The following is a 26,568-nucleotide window of genomic DNA, read 5'->3' as shown; positions in this document are numbered from 1 at the left end:
GGGTAGATCATCCAGACAGAAAATCAAACAGGAAACATCAGACTTAAACTGCAATCTAGAACATTTGAACCTGACAAACATATACAGAATGTTCCATCCAAAAGCTGCAGAATTCACATTCTGCTTAATTGCACATGGAACATCCTCCAAGACAGATCACAAGTCTTAATAAATTTAAGAAGACTGCAATCATATTAAGTATCTTTTCTGACAACAATGGTATAAAACTAGCAACCAATAACAGGAAGAATTTCAGAAAATTCACAAGATTATGGAAATTAAATAACATGCTCCTGAATGATCAATGAATCAATGATGAAATTAAAAGAAAAATTTAAAAATTTCTTGAGACAAATGAAATGGAAACACCATATACCTAAATCTAAAGGATATAGCAAAAGCAGTTCTAAGAGGGGAATTTTCCAGCAGTAAATACCTACAGTAAAAATGAAGAAAGAGCTAAAATAAACAATCTAACATTACAACACAAGGAACTAGAAAAACAAGAACAAACAAAACCCCAAATTAGTAGAAGGAGGGAAATAAAATAAAGATCAGAGCAGAAATAAATGAAATAGAGACTACAAAAATAATAGAAAAGATCAGAGAAACAAAGAACCGGTCTTTTGAAAAAACAGGCAAACCTTTAGCTAGACTAAGAACAAAAAAGAGAAGACTCAAATAAATAAAATCAGAGATGAGAAAGGAGACATTACAACTGATACAAAGAATCCTTAGGGAATAACATGAACAATTATATGCCAATAAATTGAATAACCTAATGGATAAATTCCAGGACACATACAATGTACCAAGAATAGATAATGAAGAAACAGAAAATCTGAACAAACCAATAATGAGTATGGAGATAGAATCAGCAACAAAAAATCTCCCATCAAAAAAAACCCCAGGGTCCAATGGCTTCACCACTGAATTCTACTCAGTACTTAAATATCTAATATACCAATTCTTCTCAAACTCTTTCAAAAAACTGAAGAGAGGGAAATATTTCCAAATTTATTCTATAGGCCAGTATTAGCCTGATATGAAAACCAGAGAAAGACATGCTAAAAAAAAAGAAAACTTCAGGCCAATATCCAGGATGAACATAGATGTAAAAACCCTCAACAAAATAGTAGTAGACTGAATTTAAAATACATTAAAAATCTACTCGTGATCAAGTGGGTGTCATCACAGGTATGATCAACATATGCAGATCAATAAATGTGATACATCATATTAACAGAATGTAGGACAAAAACCATATGATCATTTCAACAGATGCAGAAAAAGCATTTGACAAAATTCAAAATCCCTTCGTGATAAGAACTCTCAAAAAATTAGGTATAGAAGGAACATACCACAACACAACAAAGGCCATATGTGACAAATTCACAGGTCACATCATATTGAACAAGGAAAAGTTGAAAGCTTTTTCTCTAAAATCTAGAACCCTACAAGAATGGCCATTCTCACCACTCTTATACCACATAGTATTGGAAATCCTAGACAAAGCAATTAGGTAAGAGAAAGAAATAAAAGGAATCCAAATAGGAAAAGGTGAATTTAAATTGTCTCCACAGATAAGCTTATAACATTTAAGGTTTTCTATGTATAAGAAACATATAAGGTTTTCTTGACCAGAAAACTGTTAGAATTAATACATACATTCTAAAAACTGTTAGAATTCAGTGACTCTGCGTGATTAAAAATCAGCATACAAAAACCTATAGCATTTCTATACACCAACAGAGAGCTATCTGAAGAAGAAACTAAGAAAACAATCTCATTTCATAATAGCTAAAAAAATTATTAAATACTTAGGAACACACTTAACCAAGGATGTGAAAAATCTGTACACCGAAAACTATAAAACGGTGATCAATGGAAAGATATCCTGTGCTCATGAACTGGAAGAATTAATATTATTAAAATGTCCATCCTACCCATGCTATTGATGTGCCCATGCTATTGATCTACAGATTCAATGAAACTCCTATCAAAGTATCAAAAACATTCTTCATAGAAATAGAAAAAGCAATCCTGAAATTTATGTGGAACCATAAAAGACCCTGAATAGCCAAAGCAATCCTGAGCAAAAGGAACAAAGCTAGAAGCATCACACTGTCTGACTTCAAAAAATATACTATAAAACTATAACCAAAACAGTATAGTACTGGCATAAAAATAGGCACACAAACCAATGGAACAGAATAGAGAACCCAAAAAGAAATTAGTTTTCAACAATGGTGTCAAGAACACAAAATGGGGAAAGGATGGTCTCTTCAATAAATGCTATTGGGAAAGCTAGCTAGCCCATGCAGAAGAATGAAAGTAGATCCTTATCTCTCACTATGTACAAAAGTCAACTAAACTTGGGGGGCTGAGGCAGGAGGATCCCTTGACACTAGGAGTTAGAGGATGCAGTGAGCCATGGTCACACCGCTGCACTCCAGCCTAGGTAACACAGTGAGACTCCGTCACTCAAAAATCAAAAAACACAAACAAACAAACACAAAAGCTTCAAAATAGATTGAAGACTTAAATGTAGTAAGATCAAAAACTATGAAACTACTAGAAGAAAACATAGGGGAAAAGCTCTATGATATTGGTCTGGACGGTGATTTTCTGGATATTATCTGAAAAGCACCAGCAACAAAAGCAAAAATAGGATTACAACAAGCTAAAAAGCTTCTGCCTAGCAAAGAAAACAACCAATAGTATGAAGAGATAACCTACAGAATGGGAGAAAATATTTGTAAACTATATAAGAGCTTAATGTCTAAAATATATGAGAAATTCAAACAACACAATAGCAAGAAGACAAAGAACCAAATTTTAAAAATAGGAAAAAGACCTAAATAGACATTTCTCAAAAGAGGATATACAAGTGGCCAACAGGTATATGAAAAAGGGCTCAATATAACTAACGATCAGAGAAATACAAATCAAAACCAATAAAGACCACATCATTCCTGCTAGAATGGCTATTATCAAAAAGACAAAACATAACAAGTGTTGGCAAGGATGTGGAGAAAAGGAAATCCTTGCACATTGTTGGTGGGAATATAGATTGGTACAGCCAATATGGAAAACAATATGGAGATTCCTCAATCAATTAAAAATATAACTACCACATGATCCAGTAATCCCACTAATGGACATAGATTCAAAGGAAATGAAACCAGTGTGCCGAAGAGATATATTTGCACTCCTATGTTTACTGCAGCACAATTCATAATAGTCAAGATGTAGAATCAACCTAAGTACTCATCAGTGGATGAACAGAGGATGAAAATGTGGTACATATTCACAATAGAATAGCATTCACTCCTTAAAAAGATTGAAATCCTGCCATTTGAGACAACATGGATGAACTTGAAGACATTATGCTAAATGAAATAAACCAAACAGAAATAGACAAAGACTGCATGATTTCACTTATATGTGGAATCTAAAAACGTCAAACTTATAAAAGGAGACATTAGAATATTTGTTGCCAGGGGCTGGGGGAAGGGACAACATGGAGGGGGAAGGGACAACATGGAGAGGTTGGTGAATGGGTACAAAGTTTCAGTTTTGCAGGTTGTATAAGCTGTGGAGATCTAATCTACAGCATTATGATTAAAATTAATAAATACTACTGTATTATATACTTACAGCTTGGTAAAAGAGGAGATCTTATGGGTTCTCACCACAAATAAAAAGTTGTAACTATGTGAGATGATAAATATGTTAATTAGCTTGAATAAGGTAATCATTTCTCAATGACACATTTATCAAAACACCACAATGTACACCTTAAATGTTTATAATTTTTATTTGTCAATTATACCTCAATAAAGCTTGAAATAGGTAACCAAAAATCCATTTGAAATTTGCAATTGAAAACAATTTTAAAGATTAAAAAATCACATTATTTATTCCTCATTTTCTACTCCAGAAAAATCAAGACACTATTTGATTAATCTTTTCCAGGTATCTTAATCCTCCTGAATCAGTTACCTTCAGATATGTCTGAGTTAATCCCCACCGAGTAATAAATTCAGTAATAACATAAAAGTAGGGTTAACCAAGAAAGGCAAAAGCACTTAAAAAATACATCTATTTGGGGGTAAACAACTTAAAATTTCTACTTTATATTCATATAAACAAACCTATTCGAATGGTGTGTTACTGTACCTAAGAACTCTTTTACTATTTTATAGCATTTAAGTACAAATTTTCTTTCAAATCAGAGAGGTTTGTGGAAATGCAATCATTTAAGGATGTTTAGGAATTATTTTAAAGTAGAAATGAAAATCATTGTAACCTATAAAATAGTTACATTAATCCATACAATATAAGGAGAAAACTGTATTCAAAACAGGATTATAACCAGTTCAAGTCAACAGATTTTTAAAATCAAAATCAAATAAAATCAGAGATGAAACCAATCAGAAGCCAGAATGAAATCAGAAAAACTGAAAACCAGACAGGTAAATTAATCAATGAGTTGAACAGGGTGAGACTAAAGAAGTGATTCTACTAGGAGAAAAAGACCAGTGGCCATGCATTTCAAATATAGACACCATATATACTACACTAAAAGAAATGTGAAATTGCATTCATTGTCTTGTGTTTGATATAACCATGTTATTCAAATTATATGATGAATGTGGCATGCTAAGCATTAATTTATAATAAAACATAAATGACTTGGGAATGTTTTCCCAATGTGGCATTTTTGTTCTTTGTTGTCATTTAAATGTCATTTCATGGCTACAATGACAGTGGCTCAAAAATTCGTGAAAGAACAATGAAAAAATACCAGAGAGCTCAAATGTTTTTTGCAAATAATGCTGAGTTAATTAGAAAAATCTGCACCATTTCCAGTTCTTCTTCTCACGTGTCAGCTCTCATTAAATTAAAAAAAAAAAAATTGCATTTCAAAGTTAAGGAATCCTATGGTTAACAAAACTTTTAAAATGGGATCAAGTAGGCACATTCCTACATTTCTGTATGATGCCATACCAAACACTTCACAGATGAATTTGAATTTGCAAGAAGTATGATTGATTTTTCAATATAAGAAGTATCTGATCTAATGCTAATTTTTTTCTACAGGCTAACTGTGCTGGGAACAGGTGGCCCTGCTTTCAATTATGGAGGGCTAGCATGCCAGTGTGAGGCCTGGATTAGTTCACCTTCTCACGGGGAATTTTCCTCGGTTGGGAATGGATTTATTATGGCTTCACACATGGAATAGAGCTCATGTCAGCTGAGGGCAGTGACACATCATATGATTCAAATTAACCTGCTGTGGACTGTTCCACAGGGTTTAGATTGTGTATTAAAATGACGACATTTTAAAAACAGCTTGAAAGAAACCAGGATTGCCGAACTGCAATGGTTCCAATTTGTTCCAACTAATCTATCACCTGCTGGAGATATTATTCTAGTGGGTTTCTGGTAGCTGCTGTTTTCCAGGTTTCTCCAAGCCACTGACCTTGCTAATGGGTACAAGGGGAAAAGGTGGGGGGTTGGGAGAGCTTTGAAAGAGTTTTTGATGTAGAAGTTGGGACCTACCATTTGCTCTATTAAGGTACCATTAGGTGAACAGAAGAAATAGGGGAACACTCAAGAACTCTACATTATTTTTCTAAAAACAAATGCTAAAGAGCAGCATTTGTATCACCTTGTTTAGATAAAATAATCCCTGCAAAATAAATCTAAAAGGCTAATTTTCAAAAGCTGTGAAGTTTACATCTTTTTGAAGAAAGCTTAAGGTTAGGCAGTTATAATCAGTATTCCCTCTACCTTTAAGGGTTGTAACTTTTTTTTTTTTTTTTTTGAGACAGGGTCTCACTCTGTTGCCCAAACTGAAGTGCAGTAGCATGATCATAGCTCACTTCAGCCTTGACCTGTTGGGCTCAAGCAATCCTCCCACCTCAGCTCTCTGAGTAGCAAGGACTACAGGCACATATCACCATGCCTGGTTAATTCAGGATCATAACTTTCATTGTTACTATACCTTTCATTAAAGAACAAGAAAAAAATAGATGGAAATTACTAATATAGTTCAAGACATTCTCTAGAATGATACTTAAATAGATATGCATACAGATTAAAATATAATAGTAGCTAAAGATTTCTAATGATAACACAATGACATTACCTAAAAACTAAAAGTGTTACTTGTAGTGCTTTTATTATTTTTTTGTAATGCTTTTTCTTCAAGGAAAGGGAATGTTATTAGGGAACATTACAAAGCTGAAATTTGTTTGCCCAATCTCAACATAAATGACATTCCTCTTAGTAACCTATTCCCTAAGAGCTGGAAAAAATAAAATTTCCTTGAGTTGTCAAAATCTATAAAATAATACATTCATATGGTAAAAGCTGTTTTAATGTGTCCTGTTATTCCCATTTAATTAGTGGTATGCAAGTCTCACTATCTTCTACAGCCATTTGATTCCTAAATTAATGTAGTAGCATGCCAATCTGGCTGTGTAGTGAGACAATATAACTACTCTATGAAATAACATCTACTTATCTACTCTAAATCACAAATTGCTTACAGTAGGAAAATTTTTGTCTAAGCTAGTAAATTCTGGAGCAGTTAAAGGCTGTTAGGTTAGTGTTTTAGAAGAAGTCACACACAGCTGATATATCATTTAAACTAATCTTCTCTCAAATAAAAAAAAAGTACTTTTGTTTAAAATGTTTTAGACTCTGAAGAACTTAAATCATTCATTGGATATTATATTTGATTTTCCGTAATCAAAGCACTATTCTAAAAACCACTCATCTTTCTTTATCATTACCCTGTCCTGTTCCCCAAAATATCTGTGGTTTGGCTCTCAAAGACTGTGACTGATACTAAAAACAAAAATCATATACGATAAGTCATATGTATAATTTTTTAAAAAGAAGTTTGATAAGAGCCATATAAAACTTGCCACAAAAAGTACAGTCCCAGACCAACAGCATCTACTTCATCTGGGAGCTTTTTAGACATGACTTTCAAGCCCTACCTTCTAGAACTGTTAAATCACAATTTGCATTTTAACAAACTCCCCAGGGAAGCTTCAAATGCAGAATCAAGTTTGAGAAGCGCTGCTGTAAAATAACTATTTCAATTCATTTACTTAAAAGTTTAAATCTCTAAATATATTATCACTATTACAGCATGGACATAAAATCAAAAATTGTATATATTTAATTCCTAACCTTGAAAAGTATCTTAAGAAACACAAAAGTACAACTACTGTAAAAAGTACATTTCTGGGCTGAGACGATGGGGTTTTCTAGATATACAATCATGTCATCTGCAAACAGGGACAATTTGACTTCCTCTTTTCCTAATTGAATACCCTTTATTTCCCTCTCCTGCCTGATTGCCCTGGCCAGAACTTCTAACACTATGTTGAATAAGAGTGGTGAGAGGGGGCATCCCTGTCTTGTGCCCGTTTTCAAAGGGAATGCTTCCAGTTTTTGCCCATTCAGTATGATATTGGCTGTGGGTTTATCATAGATGGCTCTTATTATTTTGACATACGACCCATCAATATCTAATTTATTGAGAGTTTTTAGCATGAAGGGTTGTTGAATTTTGTCAAAGGCCTTTTCTGCATCTATTGAGATAATCATGTGGTTTTTGTCTTTGGTTCTGTTTATATGCTGGATAACATTTATTGATTTACGTATGTTGAACCAGCCTTGCATCCCAGGGATGAAGCCCACTTGATCATGGTGGATAAGTTTTTTGATGTGCTGCTGGATTCAGTTTGCCAGTATTTTACTGAGGATTTTTGCATCAATGTTCATCAAGGATATTGGTCTAAAATTCTCTTTTTTGGTTGTGTCTCTGCCAGGCTTTGGTATGAAGATGATGCTGGCCTCATAAAATGAGTTAGGGAGGATTCCCTCTTTTTCTATTGATTGGAATAGTTTCAGAAGGAATGGTACCAGCTCCTCCTTGTACCTCTGGTAGAATTTGGCTGTGAATCTCCTCAAGCTGATAAGCAACTTCAGCAAAGTCTCAGGATACAAAATCAATGTACAAAAATCACAAGCATTCTTATACACCAATAACAGACAAACAGAGAGCCAAATCATGAGTGAACTCCCATTCACAATTGCTTCAAAGAGAATAAAATACCTAGGAATCCAACTTAAAGGGATGTGAAGGACCTCATCAAGGAGAACTACAAACCACTGCTCAATGAAATAAAAGAGGATACAAACAAATGGAAGAACATTCCATGCTCATGGGTAGGAAGAATCAATATCGTGAAAATGGCCATACTGCCCAAGGTAATTTATAGATTTAATGCCATCCCCATCAAGCTACCAATGACTTTCTTCACAGAATTGGAAAAAACTACTTTAAACTTCATATGGAACCAAAAGAGCCCGCATCGCCAAGTCAATCCTAAGCAAAAAGAACAAAGCTGGAGGCATCACGCTACCTGACTTGAAACTATACTACAAGGCTACAGTAACCAAAACAGCACGGTACTGGTACCAAAACAGAGATATAGACCAATGGAACAGAACAGAGCCCTCAGAAATAATGCTGCATATCTATAACTATCTGATCTTTGACAAACCTGAGAAAAACAAGCAATGGGGAAAGGATTCCCTATTTAATAAATGGTGCTGGGAAAACTGGCTAGCCATAGGTAGAAAGCTGAAACTGGATCCCTTCCTTACACCTTATACAAAAATTAATTCAAGATGGATTAAAGACTTAAATGTTAGACCTAAAACCATAAAAACCCTAGAAGAAAACCTAGGCAATACCATTCAGTACATAGGCATGGGCAAGGACTTCATGTCTAAAACACCAAAAGCAATGGCAACAAAAGCCAAAATTGACAAATGGGATCTAATTAAACTCAAGAGCTTCTGCACAGCAAAAGAAACTACCGTCAGAGTGAACAGGCAACCTACAGAATGGGAGAAAATTTTTGCAAGCTACTCATCTGACAAAGGGCTAATATCCAGAATCTACAATGAACTCAAACAAATTTACAAGAAAAAAACAAACAACCCCATCAAAAAGTTGGCAAAGGATATGAACGACACTTCTCAAAAAAAGACATTTATGCAGCCAAAAAACACATGAAAAAATGCTCAACATCACTGGCCATCAGAGAAATGCAAATCAAAACCACAATGAGATACCATCTCACACCAGTTAGAATGGCGATCATTAAAAAGTCAGGAAACAACAGATGCTGGAGAGGATGTGGAGAAATAGGAACACTTTTACACTGTTGGCGGGACTGTAAACTAGTTCAACCATTGTGGAAGTCAGTGTGGCGATTCCTCAGGGATCTAGAACTAGAAATACCATTTGACCCAGCCATTCCATTACTGGGGATATACCCAAAGGATTATAAATCATGCTGCTATAAAGACACATGCACAAGTATATTTATTGCGGCACTATTCACAATAGCAAAGACTTGGAACCAACCTAAATGTCCAACAACGATAGACTGGATTAAGAAAATGTGGCACATATACACCATGGAATACTATGCAGCCATAAAAAATGATGAGTTCATGTCCTTTGTAGGGACATGGATGAAACTGGAAACCATCATTCTCAGCAAACTATCGCAAGGACAAAAAACCAAACACCGCATATTCTCACTCACAGGTGGGAATTGAACAGTGAGCACACATGGACACAGGAAGGGGAACATCACACACCGAGGACTGTTGTGGAGTAGGGGGAGGGATAGCATTAGGAGATATACCTAATGTTAAATGACAAGTTAATGTGCGCAGCACACCAACATGGCACATGTATACATATGTAACAAACCTGTGCGTTGTGCACATGTACCCTAAAACTTAAAGTATGATAATAATAAAATAAAATTTAAAAAAAGTACATTTCTGGCTAGGCGCGGTGGCTCACGCCTGTAATCCCAGCACTTTGGGAGGCCAAGGTGGGCGGATCATGTGGTCAGGAGTTAGAAACCAGCCTGGCCAGTATGTTGAAACCCAACCTCTACTAAAAATACAAAAATTAGCCGGGTGTGATGTTGCGTGCCTGTAGTCCCAGCTACTCAGGAGGCTGAGGCAGGAGAATTGCTTGAACCTGGGAGACAGAGGTTGCAGTGAGCCAAGATCACACCACTGCACTCCAGCCTGGGTGACGGAGTGAGACTCCGTCTCAAAAAAAAAAAAAAAAAAAAAAAATCACATTTCTACTACTGAGTCATGTTAAATGCCAGAATTGTAAATACATAATTTTTCATTTATTCATTGGCATTTCTCTTAAAATTCAATTTATTTGGTTGCCTTGAAAATACTGTATCTAATTTACCATCAACTTTCAAATTCCATTTTTTTACAAACAAATCAAATGTAAACTACAAGATAATTTTCTAGCCAAAATGACCAAAATGTGCCTAAAAACAAAACGAATGTGAAACTAAAACTGAGAAATAAGTAAATCCAAGTTTCTCCTGTCACTCTTCCATGAACTAACTACGTGTTCTTACCCTATTGCATCTATTCTATTGTGTTCAGTCTTTCACGTGTGAACAACTTTGAAATCAGGAAGTGTCTTCAAACTGATGTAATAAAAAGGCCCTGTATCACAGTGTAAATAGCATATGTTTTTTTCATTTTTAGTGGTATATAGAATGTTTTTCTACAATTGATAGTGGCTTAGATGGAATGAAATATGGCACTTCATGCTTACTAACCAAATACTAGGACTCACCTTCTCCAGTCTATTACCTCACTCCAAAGGCTTCTTCCTACACTTTAATGACTTGCTTATCCTTCAGTTTCTTGCTTTCCTTCATGTATTTAAAACCATATCTAGAGTTTATCAAGATTAGAAATAGTTCTTCATACTTCTACACCTTTACAATCCCAGCACTAGAAAAACATGCTGAAGAAGAATTCGTCCCCAGTGACAAAGTCAGTGGAGATGGTTTCAGTCTCTGTTTAATCCATGACTGGCTTTGTCCATCTGTAGTATGGATCATAAGTACACTAGCATGCCACAACACATATACTCAACAAAGTCTATATATAAATATTTTTCCTTCCTTAAAATTCACGTCTTGCGGGGTATTGCTAGAGATCTTAAGACAGTTGTAAAATCATTGCTTTAAATTCTTCTCTTTTTTTTTGAGACAGAGTTTTGCTCTGTTGCCCAAGCTGGAGCGCAGTGGCATGATCTCATCTCACTGCAACCTTTGCCTCCCAGTTCAAGCAATTTTTGTGCCTCAGCCTCCAGAGTAGCTGGAATTACAGGTACGTGCCACCATGGCCAGCTAATTTTTTATTTTTATTGTTATTTTTAGTAGAGACAGGGTTTCACCATGTTGGCTAGGCTGGTGTGGAATTCTTGGCCTCAAGTGATCTGCCCTTCTTAGCCTCCCAAAATGCTGGGATTACAGGTATGAGCCACCATGCCCAGCCTATTTTAAATTCTTAATGGCCAGGAGCAGTGGTTCACACCTGTAATCCCAGCACGTTAGGAAGCTGAGGCAGGGGGATTGCTTGAGTTTAGGAGTTCAGGACCAGTCTGGGCAACATAGCGAGACCTCATCTCTACTAAAAATAAAAAAAACTAGTTGGGCATGGTGGCACACACCTGTAGTCCCAGCTACTTGGGAGGCTGAAGCAGGAGAATAGCTGGAGCCCAGGAGATTGAGGCTACAGGGAGCTATGATTGCACGACTGTACTTTGGCCTGGGTAACAGAGCAAGATGGTCTCAAAAAATAAATAAATAAATAAAATGAAATAAAATTCTTAATGATGAAACTAATACTCATTTCGTGGGTAACACACTGTAAGTATAAAATAACAAAACAAAAAGTGAAATGTAATAATTTTTGTTAAATAAATAGCTAAGACTATACGGAGGTGAGGGAGAAACAACAGAAGAGGGGGAAGAACATGAGATGAAGGAAGAAAAGACAGAGGAGGAAGATTGAGGAATAAAGAAAAAAATCTTTAGTTATGCCCAAATTAGTGTAGTACAGAAGTTAAGCTCTAGTCTTTGGAGTCATAAAGACTTAGGTTTGAATGGCTCCTCTGTCACTATGACCTTAGGCAATTTACTTCACTTTTCTAAGTCTTAGCTTCCTTATTCATAAAACAAGAATAACTATAGTACATATTCCTAAAATGCATAGTGCCTGGGACATAATTAGCTCTCAAAAATTTTTGATATCTTTATCTGTCTAAAACTGAGTAATTACTATGTTTCAAGCACTTTGCTAAGCATGTGAAACAGGTACATTTAACTATCAAATCTAATCTATCAATGTATACTATCTTATGTATATATATATATCATGTTTCCTATCCATTCATCCATCCAGTCTATCTTCTTCATATACAGGTAAGAAAACTGAAGTATAGAAGATTAGATCAATCACCTAAGATCATACAGTTAATTAATAGGAAAGGTAGAAATAAAATATTGGGGCTTTGGCTTCCAGTCAACTACTCTTTAATTGATAACTACCTTTTTGTCAGACTGAAGGTAATTCTTAATGCATATATATATTTGCCTTTTGATCTCTAAAATGGACAGCCTGAAAAGCATACACCTCTGGGAAAAAATGAACTATTCATTTTTTGCATGGAATGTCAAGATTACTAACAGATCCTATATACATGCTAATATATTCACATAAAAAATGTACACACACGTAAATTTTATGACTTTCTTACCTGGTCCATTCAGAAAGTCTTTAATCTGTAGTGTTATAAAGGAAGGTGGAATACCACTTTTGCTGTCTATTTCTCCAGGCACTGTCTGTAGCCAAACAGTGCAATAATCAAGGGCTTCAGGCAGAGTCTTCCCAGGATCTAAAGTGACAAAATTGAAATTAAAAACATCAATTACATCACAAATATCTCATTTTGATATATGAGTTTGAGTTAATAAATGAGAGAAAAACTGGTTAAATAACCGCATGCAAGCTTCATTGTTTCATTTGTTTGTACACATACAGTAAACAAGCACTCGTGCTGAAAAAGATAAACTATCACTGTACAATGTGGGATGACAAAACCATGTTTTCCAGAACAAAGAGGAAAAAAATGTTCAAATCTGAATTCATATCATAAATGAGGGAAGGTAAAGTTTCTGTATTCTGAGCTGCTGTTTACAGTTTAATAGTTGGATATTTTTTTAAATGTGATATTAAAAACTAAGAAAAAAAGGGCAATCTTGTCAGCTTTAAAAAAAAGCATATACATTTTCAAAGATACAGTAGATTAGTACTACTTAGGGGGTATTTGATCTGTTTCAGAGTTTTACTGACATTACAATCACTTTTTACTTCTAGGCCTTTGACGTTAACCTCAGTAGCTTTCCTATAACCTTCTTTAAATTGATAAAATTGGTCAGTCTCTTAATAATCCTAATTATAACGAAAATGAGCTTTTTCTGTTTTGACTTTTTTTCTGTTTAATACTATGTATTTTTAAAATTTTCTGGGTAATATTGTATATTTTTTTAAAAGTATTTTTGGCTATTGGTTGTGGCAAACTTAATTTGCTTTTTAATACTTAGGAATCCACAGCTTTTATTGAAATAGCTCTTTAAATAAAAACGACTGCTGTATCTTGGCATACAGTGTAGTAGACTTTTAAAAAACTTCTAAATATTCACAGTTTTTCTTTAGTTTCATGATTGTTTTACTCTCTGTGTTTTAATGGCCTCTGAATGTCAGTTTTATAGGGATGTTCTTGCCATAGAGTCCATCTATTCCATTTTCAGTCTATTTGAAATGTGTTATTAAAGTATTATTTATTTTAGGTTTTATTGATTGGATTGCTTTCAAGAATAGCATTTACATACAGTTTATTATATTCAACATATGGTTATTTAGTATTGCTGTCATATGTGAAGTGGGCATATAAATTCTGCCTTGGAATTTGTATTTCTTGACCTTATCATGTGATCCTTATGAAATTTGGCACATATGAACCTTATGTGATTTCAAAGAAAATGCTGAAAGCAATTGATCAAGACATTAGATCTATGTGGTCAAGATCAAACACTAAGCTAGTACAGTCTTCTCTTTTTATATCATCAGTGATTTTTAAAGCAGTGAGAATATGCATAGTAGATCCATTTCATAGTAACACTGTGCTATTCTCTCTTTTAAATATAATGGTCAAGTCTGGTGAAAGGATGATTAAAAAGTCTGTTGCTGGTAGGATCTACAACCAGTTTGTAGGAACTATGTAACCTGCTAGGACCTGTGCATCTATTTTGGGTCCCACCACCACAGCTATCATCAAAAGTGGTTATTATCAGGTAAGTGGTACCATGATAGATCTAAACAAGGAGACATAACTCTTCATTTTGAAGAGAATACAATGTGGAGATAAAACAGTGATCTAACAGAGAAAACACAGAAAAGTGATATAAATAACAAAATAATGAACAGAGATGATTAAATTGATGTAGAAATGTTAATATGATGTATAAAAAACTGAGAAGTAAGACTTAGGATAAGTAAAACAAGTTAGAGTAACTGAATATTCAAACTTACATGGCGCTGAGAATTGTTATCCTTGTGGCATATTTAATCAACTTTCTACATATTTCCAGAAATAAAGATTCCAAGTATCAAAATAATGCATACTGAGGGAACATGCATTAACTATCCTATTGTATATCAACAATAATAACAATAAGACACCAAAACCAAAAAACATAAGGGCTGACATATATGACCACACAAAACTTTTGTCAAAGAACACCATGAACAGAATAAAAAGTCAAATGACAAAAAAGATGAAATTGTAACATGTGACAGTAAAAGAAAAGGGATACCATTAACATATAAAGAGTTCACATATTCAATATAGGTATCAACAGAAAAACCAGTGGAGGATAAATAAGCAATAAATGAAAATTACTAAACAAAACAATAAAAGCAAATGGCATATAAACATTTTAAAAATACAAACATTAAAATATACTAAATCTTAATAATTAAAGAAACAAATCTTTTCAAACAAGGTAGAAATTTTCACCTATCAGATAGGCTAAGACTAAAAAAACTGACAACGGGTCTGCAATCCTAGCACTTTGGAAGGCCGAGGTGAGCATATTGCTTGAACCCAGGAGTCTGAGATCAGCCTGGGTGACATGGTGAAACTCCAGCTCTACAAAAAAAATACAAAAAAATTTAGCTGGGAGTGGTGGCACCTGCCATGCCTGTAGTCCCCGTAGTAGCAGCTACTTGAGAGGATAATGTGGGAGGATCACCTGAGCCTGGGAGGTTAAGGCTGCAGTGAGCCGTGATTGTGCCACTGCACTCCAGCCTGAGCGACAGAGTGTGATCCTGTCTCAAATAAAAACAAAAACAACAACAACAAGAACAAAAAAAACAACACCCGATAATGCCTGTATTGGTAGTTTGTGATGAGAGGTCCACTCTCATTAATTCCTTTCTGGAGAATATTTTATAATACATAACAGATTTTAAATGTGTATGTCACTTGGCCTAGGAAATTAATGTGTAGGAACTTAATCCAAATAAGAAGTCAGGTAAGTGTGTAAATAAACATACTGGAGAATTATCATAGCAAAAATAGAAAACAACCTACATATCCAGCAACAGATTAATGTTTAAATAAATAAATAAATAAATAATATGTATAATTGCTTAAGAGAATCAAGAAGATCTATATGGTTGACATAAGACAGTTATTTTATATTGTTAATAGGGGAAAAAAGCAAGCAGGTTAAGCATTTTCATTCATTGGTCATTCAGGATTCCTCATCTACAAAGGATTTATTTACACATTTTTCTCTTGAGTTCTTTTTCTTACTGATTTGTAGGAGCTCCTTATATATTCTGAGTATTAGTGTTTTGTTTGCCTTATTTAGCAAAGCCTTCCTCACGTGAAGAGGCAGCCATTTAACTGTATTCTGATGCTTTTTGCATGCATACTTTTTTAACACACATGGTAAAAAAAATCTCTTAACTTTTACTTTATGAATTTATTCCTAGGTAATTATATATATGTTCCTATAGTTTCTTAAAGCATTTTTAAGCTTTTGGTTTTACCTTTAGCTGTTGAATCCTCCTGGAGAGCACTGCTTTATGAAAAACAGAAAAACTCTGCTCAGCTTCACTCTTAATCAGGGATATACAAATTAAAACAAGAAATACAATTTTTCATCCATAGATTAGCATAAATTTAAAAAATTGATAATATCTTATATTGGGGGAGAAGGAGAAGAAACAAATTCTCCCATGGATGGTTGATAAGGGTATACATGCAGTATTTTTGCATGAGCAGAGGAGAAGCCTGACAATGAATGTTTATCAAAATTATAAATGTACATGTCCTTGGAATCAGGAAGGCCATCTTTAGTACTGTACCTTAAAGAAACACTTAAGAATATATAAGTAAATGTCCAAAGAAGTTGACTGCAACATCATTTGAAATATTAACAATTTGGGAAAATTTAAACTAAATATCTATCTATAGATAAATATAAAATAAACTATGAATGCACCATAAATACTGCATAGAATACTATGCTACTGATAACGAGAATGGTGTGACTCTCATATACTAAAAGAGAAGAGCTTAAAAATAAATTGATCAGTGAATAAAACAATGAAATAGGACACAGATTCAGTAAATTCAAATGTAAAAAATCTATCTGCATACACACACACACACACACACACACACACGCACATTTTTAAAGTACTGCTGAATGATCACCTCTAGGATGATCCTAAACATATGCTGACTTATAAGTTATTCAGGACTTAAAGACAAAATAGCACTATTTACCAAGCATTTATAAAAATTAAATGGGAAAAGAAAAAACACTTCAGTGGGTATTTGATGCCCTCCTCTCAAGGTATAAACTGGGGGAATAGCAAAGTCTGATAATATAGACAAGAGTTTTCAAGGTAAGTGAAGTGGGTTTTGTGCAGTTGCCTCTCTTTTGGCACAAGTTAGAGGACCTGACCATATGGCACCAAGCTTAGGAGTCTACTCTGGGCAATTACAGGGGGAGATGACTTAATAGGAGACACAATAAACCAACTGGCAATAGTAGAAAGCACAAGAGAAGTTAGAAATTAAGGCAACTGTAAAAGTCTAGGAAATCCATCCAAGGAATCCAAAATGACTATTTCCCAACAAAATATTAATATACCTGGTTTTTAAAGTATGCCTGAATTTACAGGGTTGATAAAACAGAATAACTGAAATTAGGAACATCCAGAAAAATACAGGTTGCATGGTTAATGAAAATTGAATGCAGGACAGGGCTGGTGGCTCTTTTCCCAGTTTTTGCTAAACTCTCTACTTCACATATGCCTGTAGTCATTAACATCGATAGAGGTAAGTATGCCTTTGTTTATCATTTAAATCATACAAAATATAACATGACTCAGTGCAGCCAGCTCAAAATCAAACTCTGAAAGCAGCTGTAGTAGCAGAAAGGTGTGTCAGAATCCCAGAGAAATGGCTCAAGTTCGAAAGTCACCCTTTAGTCCCTTATGCACTAACGGCTAGAAAATGAGGGGCATGACTCCTAGTCTTCCTGTCCTGTCCTCAATTTAACTTCTCCTTAATTCCATCATCAGGTCTACAATATAGGATTCATATTACACATTCTTCAGGGTCAACACACTGGGGAATGTACCAGATAAACTAAGATTAAAGAAGCCTATGAATATAATATAAATGGAGTGACAAACAGATAACTATTTCATATTGGAAGCTCTTTCAGACCTCTTCTGGATTTATTCAAGTCATAGGAATCTCTCAAAAATAATAAATTCCTGCTGATGTTGATGAGCACATTTACGCTGCTGTCCCTAAGCCAAACAAACAGGACAAAGTCTTATCTTATGAGGAGTAACAGAAGGTAGGACATGTGTCAGAATAAATGACAAACCCCACAGCCATAAATTTGGTTCAGAGTGAGTTCAATTTCACTTTCATAAGGCATCTGTATTGACAAAGCTGTAATAATTGTTTTTCTTCTGGGTTGACCAGGTCTCAAAGAAAAACAAAACCAAAAAATCCCAATCCCCTGCTCCAAATCTCATCATATTATGTCATAAGGAATACCTAAAGAGAAGATTCAGAAAGCCCCAACTCAGTTCCCAGATGAATCAAGACTTTCATGAAGACTTGATTAAGACTGCATTCTTTTTGTTTGTAGATTTGCTCTTCTTGAGAAAAAACCCTTCATTTCACTTAATTGTTTGGCAGGGCTTCCAGTAAATCTGATAAAAGTGGTCTTTTGAAGTGCTGCTCACTATTTCTTTTAACCCTTAGCAAACATTCATAGAGTTAAGCATGTCTTTGGTTACTACTTGAATTGTGTAAAATACAACATGATTCAGTGCAGCCAACTCAAAATGAAACTCTGAAATTGAACTCACTTCTTTTCTTCTTCTTCTTTTTAACCTTTTATGCTTGGAACCTAACAGTACCTGAAAGCAGGGAGGAGACAGTACAGTGAGGAAAAGCATCTGACAAGGCCAGTTGGGGCAGAGGATGGGAAGGATGGAGACACCTTGGTTTGGAAGGCTAGGAAGCAGGCAAAGACTGGCTGTCACTTCAAATCACTAACCGGGCCCACTGATTCCATCTACAATCCTAACCCACCTCCTCAGGACTCTCTATGCCTTCCCACCAGTGAAATGCGAAATAGCAGCACCTACCACAGCCAAGAGAGCACTTAACACAACAGCAGTTTATGGACATGAAGAAGAGAAGGGAGAATAAAGAGGAAAATGATGTTGATCTAAAAGTCTCACTCTGGTCCTTTTTATAATAGATATTTTACTTTGAAATAAACAGATTTTTATGACACTTGGCTTTTTAAGATTCAGTGCTCTTTATTCATATTGTAAAAAGTATCAAAACTCTTTGTCTCTGGTGGATAGCACTTAGAAGTATCCAGTGTAATTGGACTTCGTTATGTATTCAGTGTTGTATCAAGGAAGTAAATAATCTGCAAGCCAAAATAGACTGCTTTCCATTTTCTAAACTAGAAGTTAGAGTGCTGATTCCTTTTCCAAAGGTGTCTGGGTGTAACAACTTTTACTCAAAGAAGGGACTGAAATGAGACTTTAAAATAATTTACAAGTAAACATCAGAACTTCTATTTCAAAGAGTTTTCTGTTTCAAGGATGATCAAGCAGCTAACTAGAGTAGGGTAGGAGGAAACACCTAAAGAGGAGTTAGGGTAGCAGGTGAGTGCTTAGAGATTCCTTACTCTCCCTTCCTGTGTCTCAATTCATTGAGACAAGTTGTTCCTAGACAGCTTTTTTTTTGGCTTAATCCTTTTATCCCCAGCCAAGAACAAATAAAGGTGTTTCTTAATAGAACTTACAGAGAATTTAAAGGACAGCATTTTGGAAATTCCTATCATGCTACATTTATTTGTAGTATGATACATTTATTTGTGACTATCTATGAAACTGATGTTATTAAAGCTCCCAAGCAGCCTCTGTCAGAGGCCAAAGTTGTGACTGGTTTTGGCTATGCTCAACGGCTTCAAGGGTAATCCTCTGCAATAAGAGGTCACTATCAGAACAGTCACCTCTTGACCATTGGACATGTAAAAGGCAAGCTACAAGCTTACTGAGTTTCACACATTTTTCTATACTTACTTGGAGAAAATATATTTTCTATATTTACTTTTTGATCTATAGTTTAAATGGCTAATTTGTTCTTTTTCTTATGTAGCCACAAAAGCAAAAGTAGTCCATGAAGGCTCTATAAAGCCTGCAAGTTAAATTGTGAAGGAACCTAGATCCATTAAACATCATAATAATTCAATGTCGGCCGGGCGTGGTGGCTCACGCCTGTAATCCCAGCACTTTGGGAGGCCGAGGCGGGCAGATCACAAGGTCAGGAGATCGAGATCATCCTGGCTAACACAGTGAAACCCCGTCTCTACTAAAAATACAAAAAATTAGCCAGGTATGGTGGCGGGTGCTTGTAGTCCCAGCTACTAGGGAGGCTGAGGCAGGAGAATGGTGTGAACCCGGGAGGCAGAGCTTGCAGTGAGCCGAGATCGTGCCACTGCACTCCAGCCTGGGTGACAGAGCAAGACTCTGTCTCAAAAAAAAAAAAAAAAAAAAAAATAATCCAATGTCAGGACAGCAAAAATCAACCAAGAAACCAGTTCCAAATTGCTCTGGATGCAAGGTAAGTACCACCATCTCCCTGTGGATATCCAGGCCTTTGGCTAACTCTATAAGCAGTATTTCACATGCTCTGCGATTCTGTACCTACTCTGCACCTCGTAAGATGTGATGGGAAGGGCAAGAGATTTCCTGGTTTGAAACCCCAGGTCTGCAGTCCATAGTAACAGGAAAAGGAAGGGATTAAATTGGCTGCTGGAATGTTTGACCATCAATGTCCACTTGCTCTTACTTTTAGAACCAAGTCTTTCATATCTTGCTAGAAGGAAGTGTATTCTTTATACTTAATAATGCTAACCAGCAGATAATATGTGAAATATCAATTCAATTAATTCCTTTTAATTCATTTTATGTGCTGCTCTGTGTTGTCCTTGATCTCTTTCTTATTAAAATTTGGTTGTTTCATATTAAATTCTAATGTGGCCAACATTTGATTAAAATTCAGCACAAGTAAGCACAAGGTGCTATTCAGTGAAAAAAAAAAAAAATGAAGTCACATATCCAAGGAAGATCAACTTAATCCCAACTGTAAACCTCTTTTCTGCTCTAAGCAAAGTTGGGTTTTGTAACATTAAAGCTAATCACTGCCTTTAAATGATTCCCCCCATTTTCATTTATTTTAAGTAAATGTTGACGATTACAATGGGAGTCACAAAGGCCAGGGCACTATTCTTTTCCTCATGTCTAAAAATGAAAGTTTCCCTTTTAATACTAATAATCACTGAAGTCCCAACTTATGTTTGAATAATGTTTCATATTTCCACATAATTTCATAAATATCACCTCACTTGAAACTCAGATTTAACCATTAATTGACGAACAGCAGACATTATTAAACCATTTTAGAGGTTAGAAAACTAGAGCACCAAGAAATTTAGCTGTTTGCATGAAAGAGCTTTGGCATTAGAACCAAGGCTAAAAGTCAAGATTTCTGATTTCTGTTCTAATACCCTTCCTCATATAATATTATTTCCCTCAGCTGGTTGGGTCATTTCTTATTTAACCTTCTCATCACCTTTCTCTCTGAGTGATACACTAGAATGCCTCTCATTTAAGAGATCTACTTTCTTGCTAATTCCTGTCAAAGTAATAATTTTATTTCATATTATTAGCCAGCAAGCAACGTTCACAGCAGCTAAATTTCCAGATAAATGTTCAGAGTGTGATCATTATGACATTAAAGTCACAGGTTAATTCTAAGCCTTTCCAAGGATATTAACAAAACCTTAATTCTAAAGAGGCATATAATTCAATCTTCTTCTTAAAGTCACAATAACTAAATGAAATGAAGATATGATTTATGAGGTGTAAGAAGCCATTTTATGATTTTTCAACTGTTCATTTACTCAAATGTCTTTAGCACATTTCTACAGTCCTATTCATGAAAGGATAAAAAAAACCCTCAATTACTGTAACTGAAAATTTTCAAACCACAATAGCTAGAATTCCATTGAAATGATGTGCATTATTTTGCCATTTACAACCACTACTTTAAAAAAACACTTAAAGATATTAACAATGATGACAAAAGCAACAATATTTATTAATAGTCATTGAGCCTTGTGCCATACACTTAGCTAAGAACTTCGCATACATTGTTTAATCCTAATAGCAACCCTAGGAGGCTGCTACCAGTATTATTCTCATATCATAGACAAGGAAACTGAGGCATAAACAGATTAAATAACTTGCCTAAGGTCACACAGCTGTAAGGAGTAGAATCAAGATTTAAACTTAGTACCGAGAGGTCTAATCCTGAGCTCTCATAGGACTCCATATTTCAAGTTTGACTCTTCATTAGACCTTTGGAATTTATAAAACTTCAAAATGCAGAAATTGTCCCATATTAGATAACCTATCTTAAACATTACAGTATCCTACACAGAAGTGTGTTACGACCTATTTTTTCAGTATGATACATTCAAATAAACTTTAACTTCTGTATTTTAGTCTAGTTGATGTTTGAAAAGTTACAATCAGGTAAATAAGTTGCAAGATGGCAGAAGTAACTGTTTTCAGTTGGTTTCTTTGTTAGGTCCTAGCACACATTAATGGGTAACAAGATATTGCACTAAGGAGTTAGTTAAATTCCCTCAGAACTGTTCAATCCCTTCACATTTGACCAGATGGCACAGCCATTTCTTCAAAAACAAACAAAAAAGCCCCAAACAAACAAGAAGAAAAATGACTTTTTGAGGCTGCCTTGGGCTGCATAGTCAAGACATGAGGCAATTTCAAATCTGGACTCCATTATCTTAAACAAAACAAATACCAATTTTTAAATATTTATAAACACAACTAATACGATTATGTTAAAAACAACTACATACATCTTTATTTAAATGAGAACTGCCAATAATACAGCTGCTATGTATAAAGGTGCTGGCAGAAGATCTCATTTCTGTTAGAGGTTGCTCCAGGTGGGAAGGGCATGGAAAAGCCTATTGCCACATTTGTCTAATATTTCTAAAAAGAAGTTAACTCAAAGACTTACTATCTACTTGGAAAATCATTTGAAGTAGATTATTAATATAAATAATATTCATAAAAAATTCAAGTTGATAATTTTGTTTTTAAATAATCTGTTTTTAAATTAAGGATGAAAAGCATATTGCTATGTATAGCTTAAAGATACAGTCAGCATAATTTAGGATCAGTAAATTATGCAGAATATGAATTATACTCTATTAATAGGACTTTCAAAATCATAAGTAATTATCATAATTTTAATTTTGCTTTAGCTTTGTAAAACAGATTTAGATATAGGTATAGATTCCACTTATTTATCCTGGGAAGTATCTCAAATAGGTTTTAAAATATATATGTTTAAAGTCATCCCTTGTTGTTCACAGGGGACTGGTTCCAAGACCTCCTGTGGATACCACATTCCACAGATATCCCAGTCCCTGATATAAAATGACCTGGTATTTGCATTATAGCCTATTTATATCCTACTGTATACTTTAAATCATCTCTAGAATACTTATAATACCTAATACAATATAAGTGCTATGTAAATAGTTGTTATGCTGTATTGTTTAGAGGATAATAAGAAAAAAAGTCTGTACATGTCCTGTAAAGATGCAATTTTGTTTGGAATACTTTTGATCTATGGTTGGTTGAATCCACAGATGTGGAACCCATGAATACTGAGGGCCAATTTTATACAGTAATCCCCTGCCTTTATCTGTGGTTTCAGTTACCTGCAATTACCTACGGTCTGAAAATATATTTTGAGAGAGAAAGAGAGACCACATTCACATAACTTTTATTACAGTATATTGTTGTAATTGTATTATTTTGTTATTTATTATTGTTGTCAATCTCTCATTGTGCCAAATGTATAAATCAAACTTTATCATAGGTATGTATGTGTAGGGAAAAACAGTACATATAAGGGTCAGTACTATCCACAATTTGAGGCCCCACTGGGGATCTTGGAACATGTTCCCTATGGATAAGGGACATTACTACAGAGTATACACATATATTTAACTATACATATATATTTTAAAATTGTATATATCAGTCACATGTGCTGGAGAAGGCAGGTTGACAAGAAGGGCAATGAATCTCACAGCATTTTCCCCTGCTAACTTGATTTGATAGTATATGAAAGGAAAGCCCTAAGGAATGCAGAGAGAGAACACCATTGCTGCCCTCTGAGTGTGTGCTTATTGGTGACACGGGAAGAATCAAGTTAATGCTGACAACTCCTTGGGAGCAGTAATTACTGATTAGGATATATGTAGCTGATCTGTGCTCAAGATGTAAAGATATAAAAGTATCACTTTTAGAGGAAATCCCCTGTTAAGTTTCCCAGAAAACCAAGTCCTGGCTAATGGACTAGAAAACATTATTATTATTTTTAAATGGCAGGATTTCTGGTGCCAGCCCAGACTGGAATAACCTCACTGCAGCCTAACTCTCATGCTGCTTACAATTAAAAACCTTGTAAAAGACACAAAAAGCAAATAAATACCTGAGAATTCTGAAAAGTAAATCAGACCAATGCAGATTGGAGAGGAAAGTCCAACTTGTGGCTATAACCTACGTTGTGATGAATTTCCCAGTTCATGTTGTTTTGTGTCTTCTTTTATAAGTTTGACTCGAGAGTGAGCCCTATATTGTGGTGCACAGTGAAGGTAAGGACACATTCAAAGCTCCAACAGGAATATTGTCTGGAAATTAAGGCCCCTGTGGTTTCAAGTGTAGGGGAAATCTTGTTGCTTTTTCTTTTTTTTTTTCTCTCTCTCCTGGCTTTGCCCTGAGGGTAGACCCAATATCCAATGTGTGTGTGTGTGTGTGTGTGTGTAGAGGGGAGTGTTACAGTGGTGGCAGTGACACAGGCATTTAAGACTTTATGCAGCTGTCACAACTGTGTTTCATGAGGTAAAGGTAAACACACCTGAAATGAATTGAAATATAAGTTCTTAACAGATAAATAAGAACTACAAAAAAGAACCAAATGGAAATTTTAGAAGTGAAAAATTTAATAGAAATTATCCAATCTGAAGAGTGGGGAAAAAAATGAGAGTCTTAGAGATTTGTAGGACAATATTAAAAAGCTTAACACTTGAATTCCAAAAGGAGAAGAGAAAGAGATTGGTACAGAAAGACTATTTGAAGAAATAAGGGCCAAAAGTTCTCAAATTTGGTAAACAAAACCAAAACAATATACCCATAAATTTACAGTCAAGAAGATCAGAGAACCCCACACAGGATAGAATCAAAGAAACCAAGTCCAGACACACAATAATCAACCTACAGAAAACTAAAGATAAGCAGGTGTCTTGAAAACAGCTAGAGAAAAACAACACATTACAAATATGGAAACAGTAATTGGAATGAACATGGATTCCTCATCAGAAACCACAGGGGACAGAAGAACATGAAATACTATCTCTACAGTGCTAGAAGACATGTCAACCCAGAATTTTACATCCAGCAAAAATATCCTTTAGGAATGAGAGAAAAAAAAAAAGGTACTCGCAGATGAAGGAAAACAGTATTTATTGCTAGCAGCTCCGCTCTAAAAGAAATGCAAAAGGAGGTTCCTAACACTGAAGAAAAATGTACCAGAGGGAAACCTGGAGCTCTGGGGATAAAGGAATAGCACTGAACATGGTAAATGGCTGGGAATACAAAAGACCACTTTCCCCCTCTTCAGTTCTTTAAAATATGTAAGATTATTGAAACAAAGATAAAAATCTTATCTGGTAGGGTTTTAAATATATAGATGTAATATTTATGACAATTATAACATAAATGGAAGACAGTAAAGGAACCTATGTAGTTGTAAATCTCTCCCATCTTCCTTTAAGTGATGAAATATTACCTCTAAATAGAGTGTGAATGATTAGACATGCATACTGGAAACCCCAGAGCAACCACTAAAACATATTACAAAGAAATATAGCCAAAAGGCAAATTCATAAATTAAAATATTTAAAAATATTCTGAATCACAGCTAAAGCTGAATATACAACTAATAAAAAATCAATAACTTTAAAGATGTATCTAAACAGTTTTTCTTAAGCCATCACATACAACTGATACTAGCTTTTCTAAATAGCTTCTCTGGAAGTTAAATAAAGGTCATAGGCTTTATTTACCTAATGTGTTTCACAACCCTCCATGGCATGAAGATCTTTATTCTGCTAAACCTTCATAATTAATCATAGTAAGTATGGTTATCACATGAAGCAAGGTGCCTAGAGGCAGAAACTGAGTCTTATTACTGGTTTCTCAGAGTCTTGCACATGTCTGATAAACAGCAGGTGCTCACATTCAGTGAATGAATGAATATCGCCAAAATATATCTGCTGTATAAATGAAAGCACAATAGGAATAAGATGTTCTTCTGAAGTAATAAGTCAAGCTGATTGTATAAGACAGGAGGGAAGATGCAATTTTAAAAGCCAGACTAATTAAAGTAGTCACCTTGGTATATATTACACTGTATTCCTACAACACTCAAAGGATTTTCAATATTCACTTTTGGGCTCTTCATTATAGTTGCCTGAATATGTCAAATTAAACCAAATCTTCATAATTTAATGTCAAAACTATTTCCATCTTTCTAGAATCACCCAGAGCCATGCTTGAATAATGAATAATGCCCATGATCGAGTGACAATTTTTAAGACCCTTATGAATTTTAGAATAAAAATCTCTTGAGATGACCAGCGTTATCTGTGTAGGTCCCCTGTGCCTGAATTTTTTTGTGATATTCTTACAAATTAATGAGATAAATAAATTATTAATTAGTTAAATAAAACCTTTGACATATATTCTTTTTATATTTATATAAGAACTACGATTTTACCTCTTCTGAAAATTATTAAACCTTTTTTTTTTTTTTTTTTTTTTTTTGAC

At 34.7% G+C, this 26,568-nt stretch overlaps 1 protein-coding gene across 15 annotated transcripts in view; it reads right to left on the bottom strand.

Annotated features, from left to right (window-relative positions):
* VPS13B (vacuolar protein sorting 13 homolog B) overlaps positions 1 to 26,568 on the bottom strand; it is a 916,166-nt gene that overhangs the window by 208,671 nt on the left and 680,927 nt on the right. For all 15 annotated transcript variants that reach the window (XM_054519206.2, XM_054519208.2, XM_054519204.2 and 12 more), the window contains one exon: positions 12,704 to 12,841. In XM_054519206.2, the coding sequence (XP_054375181.2) occupies positions 12,704 to 12,841 (138 nt within the window). The remainder of the gene's footprint in view (positions 1 to 12,703; positions 12,842 to 26,568) is intronic.

The sequence above is a fragment of the Pongo abelii genome, chromosome 7 (assembly GCF_028885655.2).
Source record: "Pongo abelii isolate AG06213 chromosome 7, NHGRI_mPonAbe1-v2.0_pri, whole genome shotgun sequence".
Lineage (NCBI taxonomy): Eukaryota > Metazoa > Chordata > Mammalia > Primates > Hominidae > Pongo > Pongo abelii.
The sequence above is the reverse complement of the archived record's forward strand: the minus strand, read 5'-3'. Positions and strand labels throughout refer to the sequence as shown.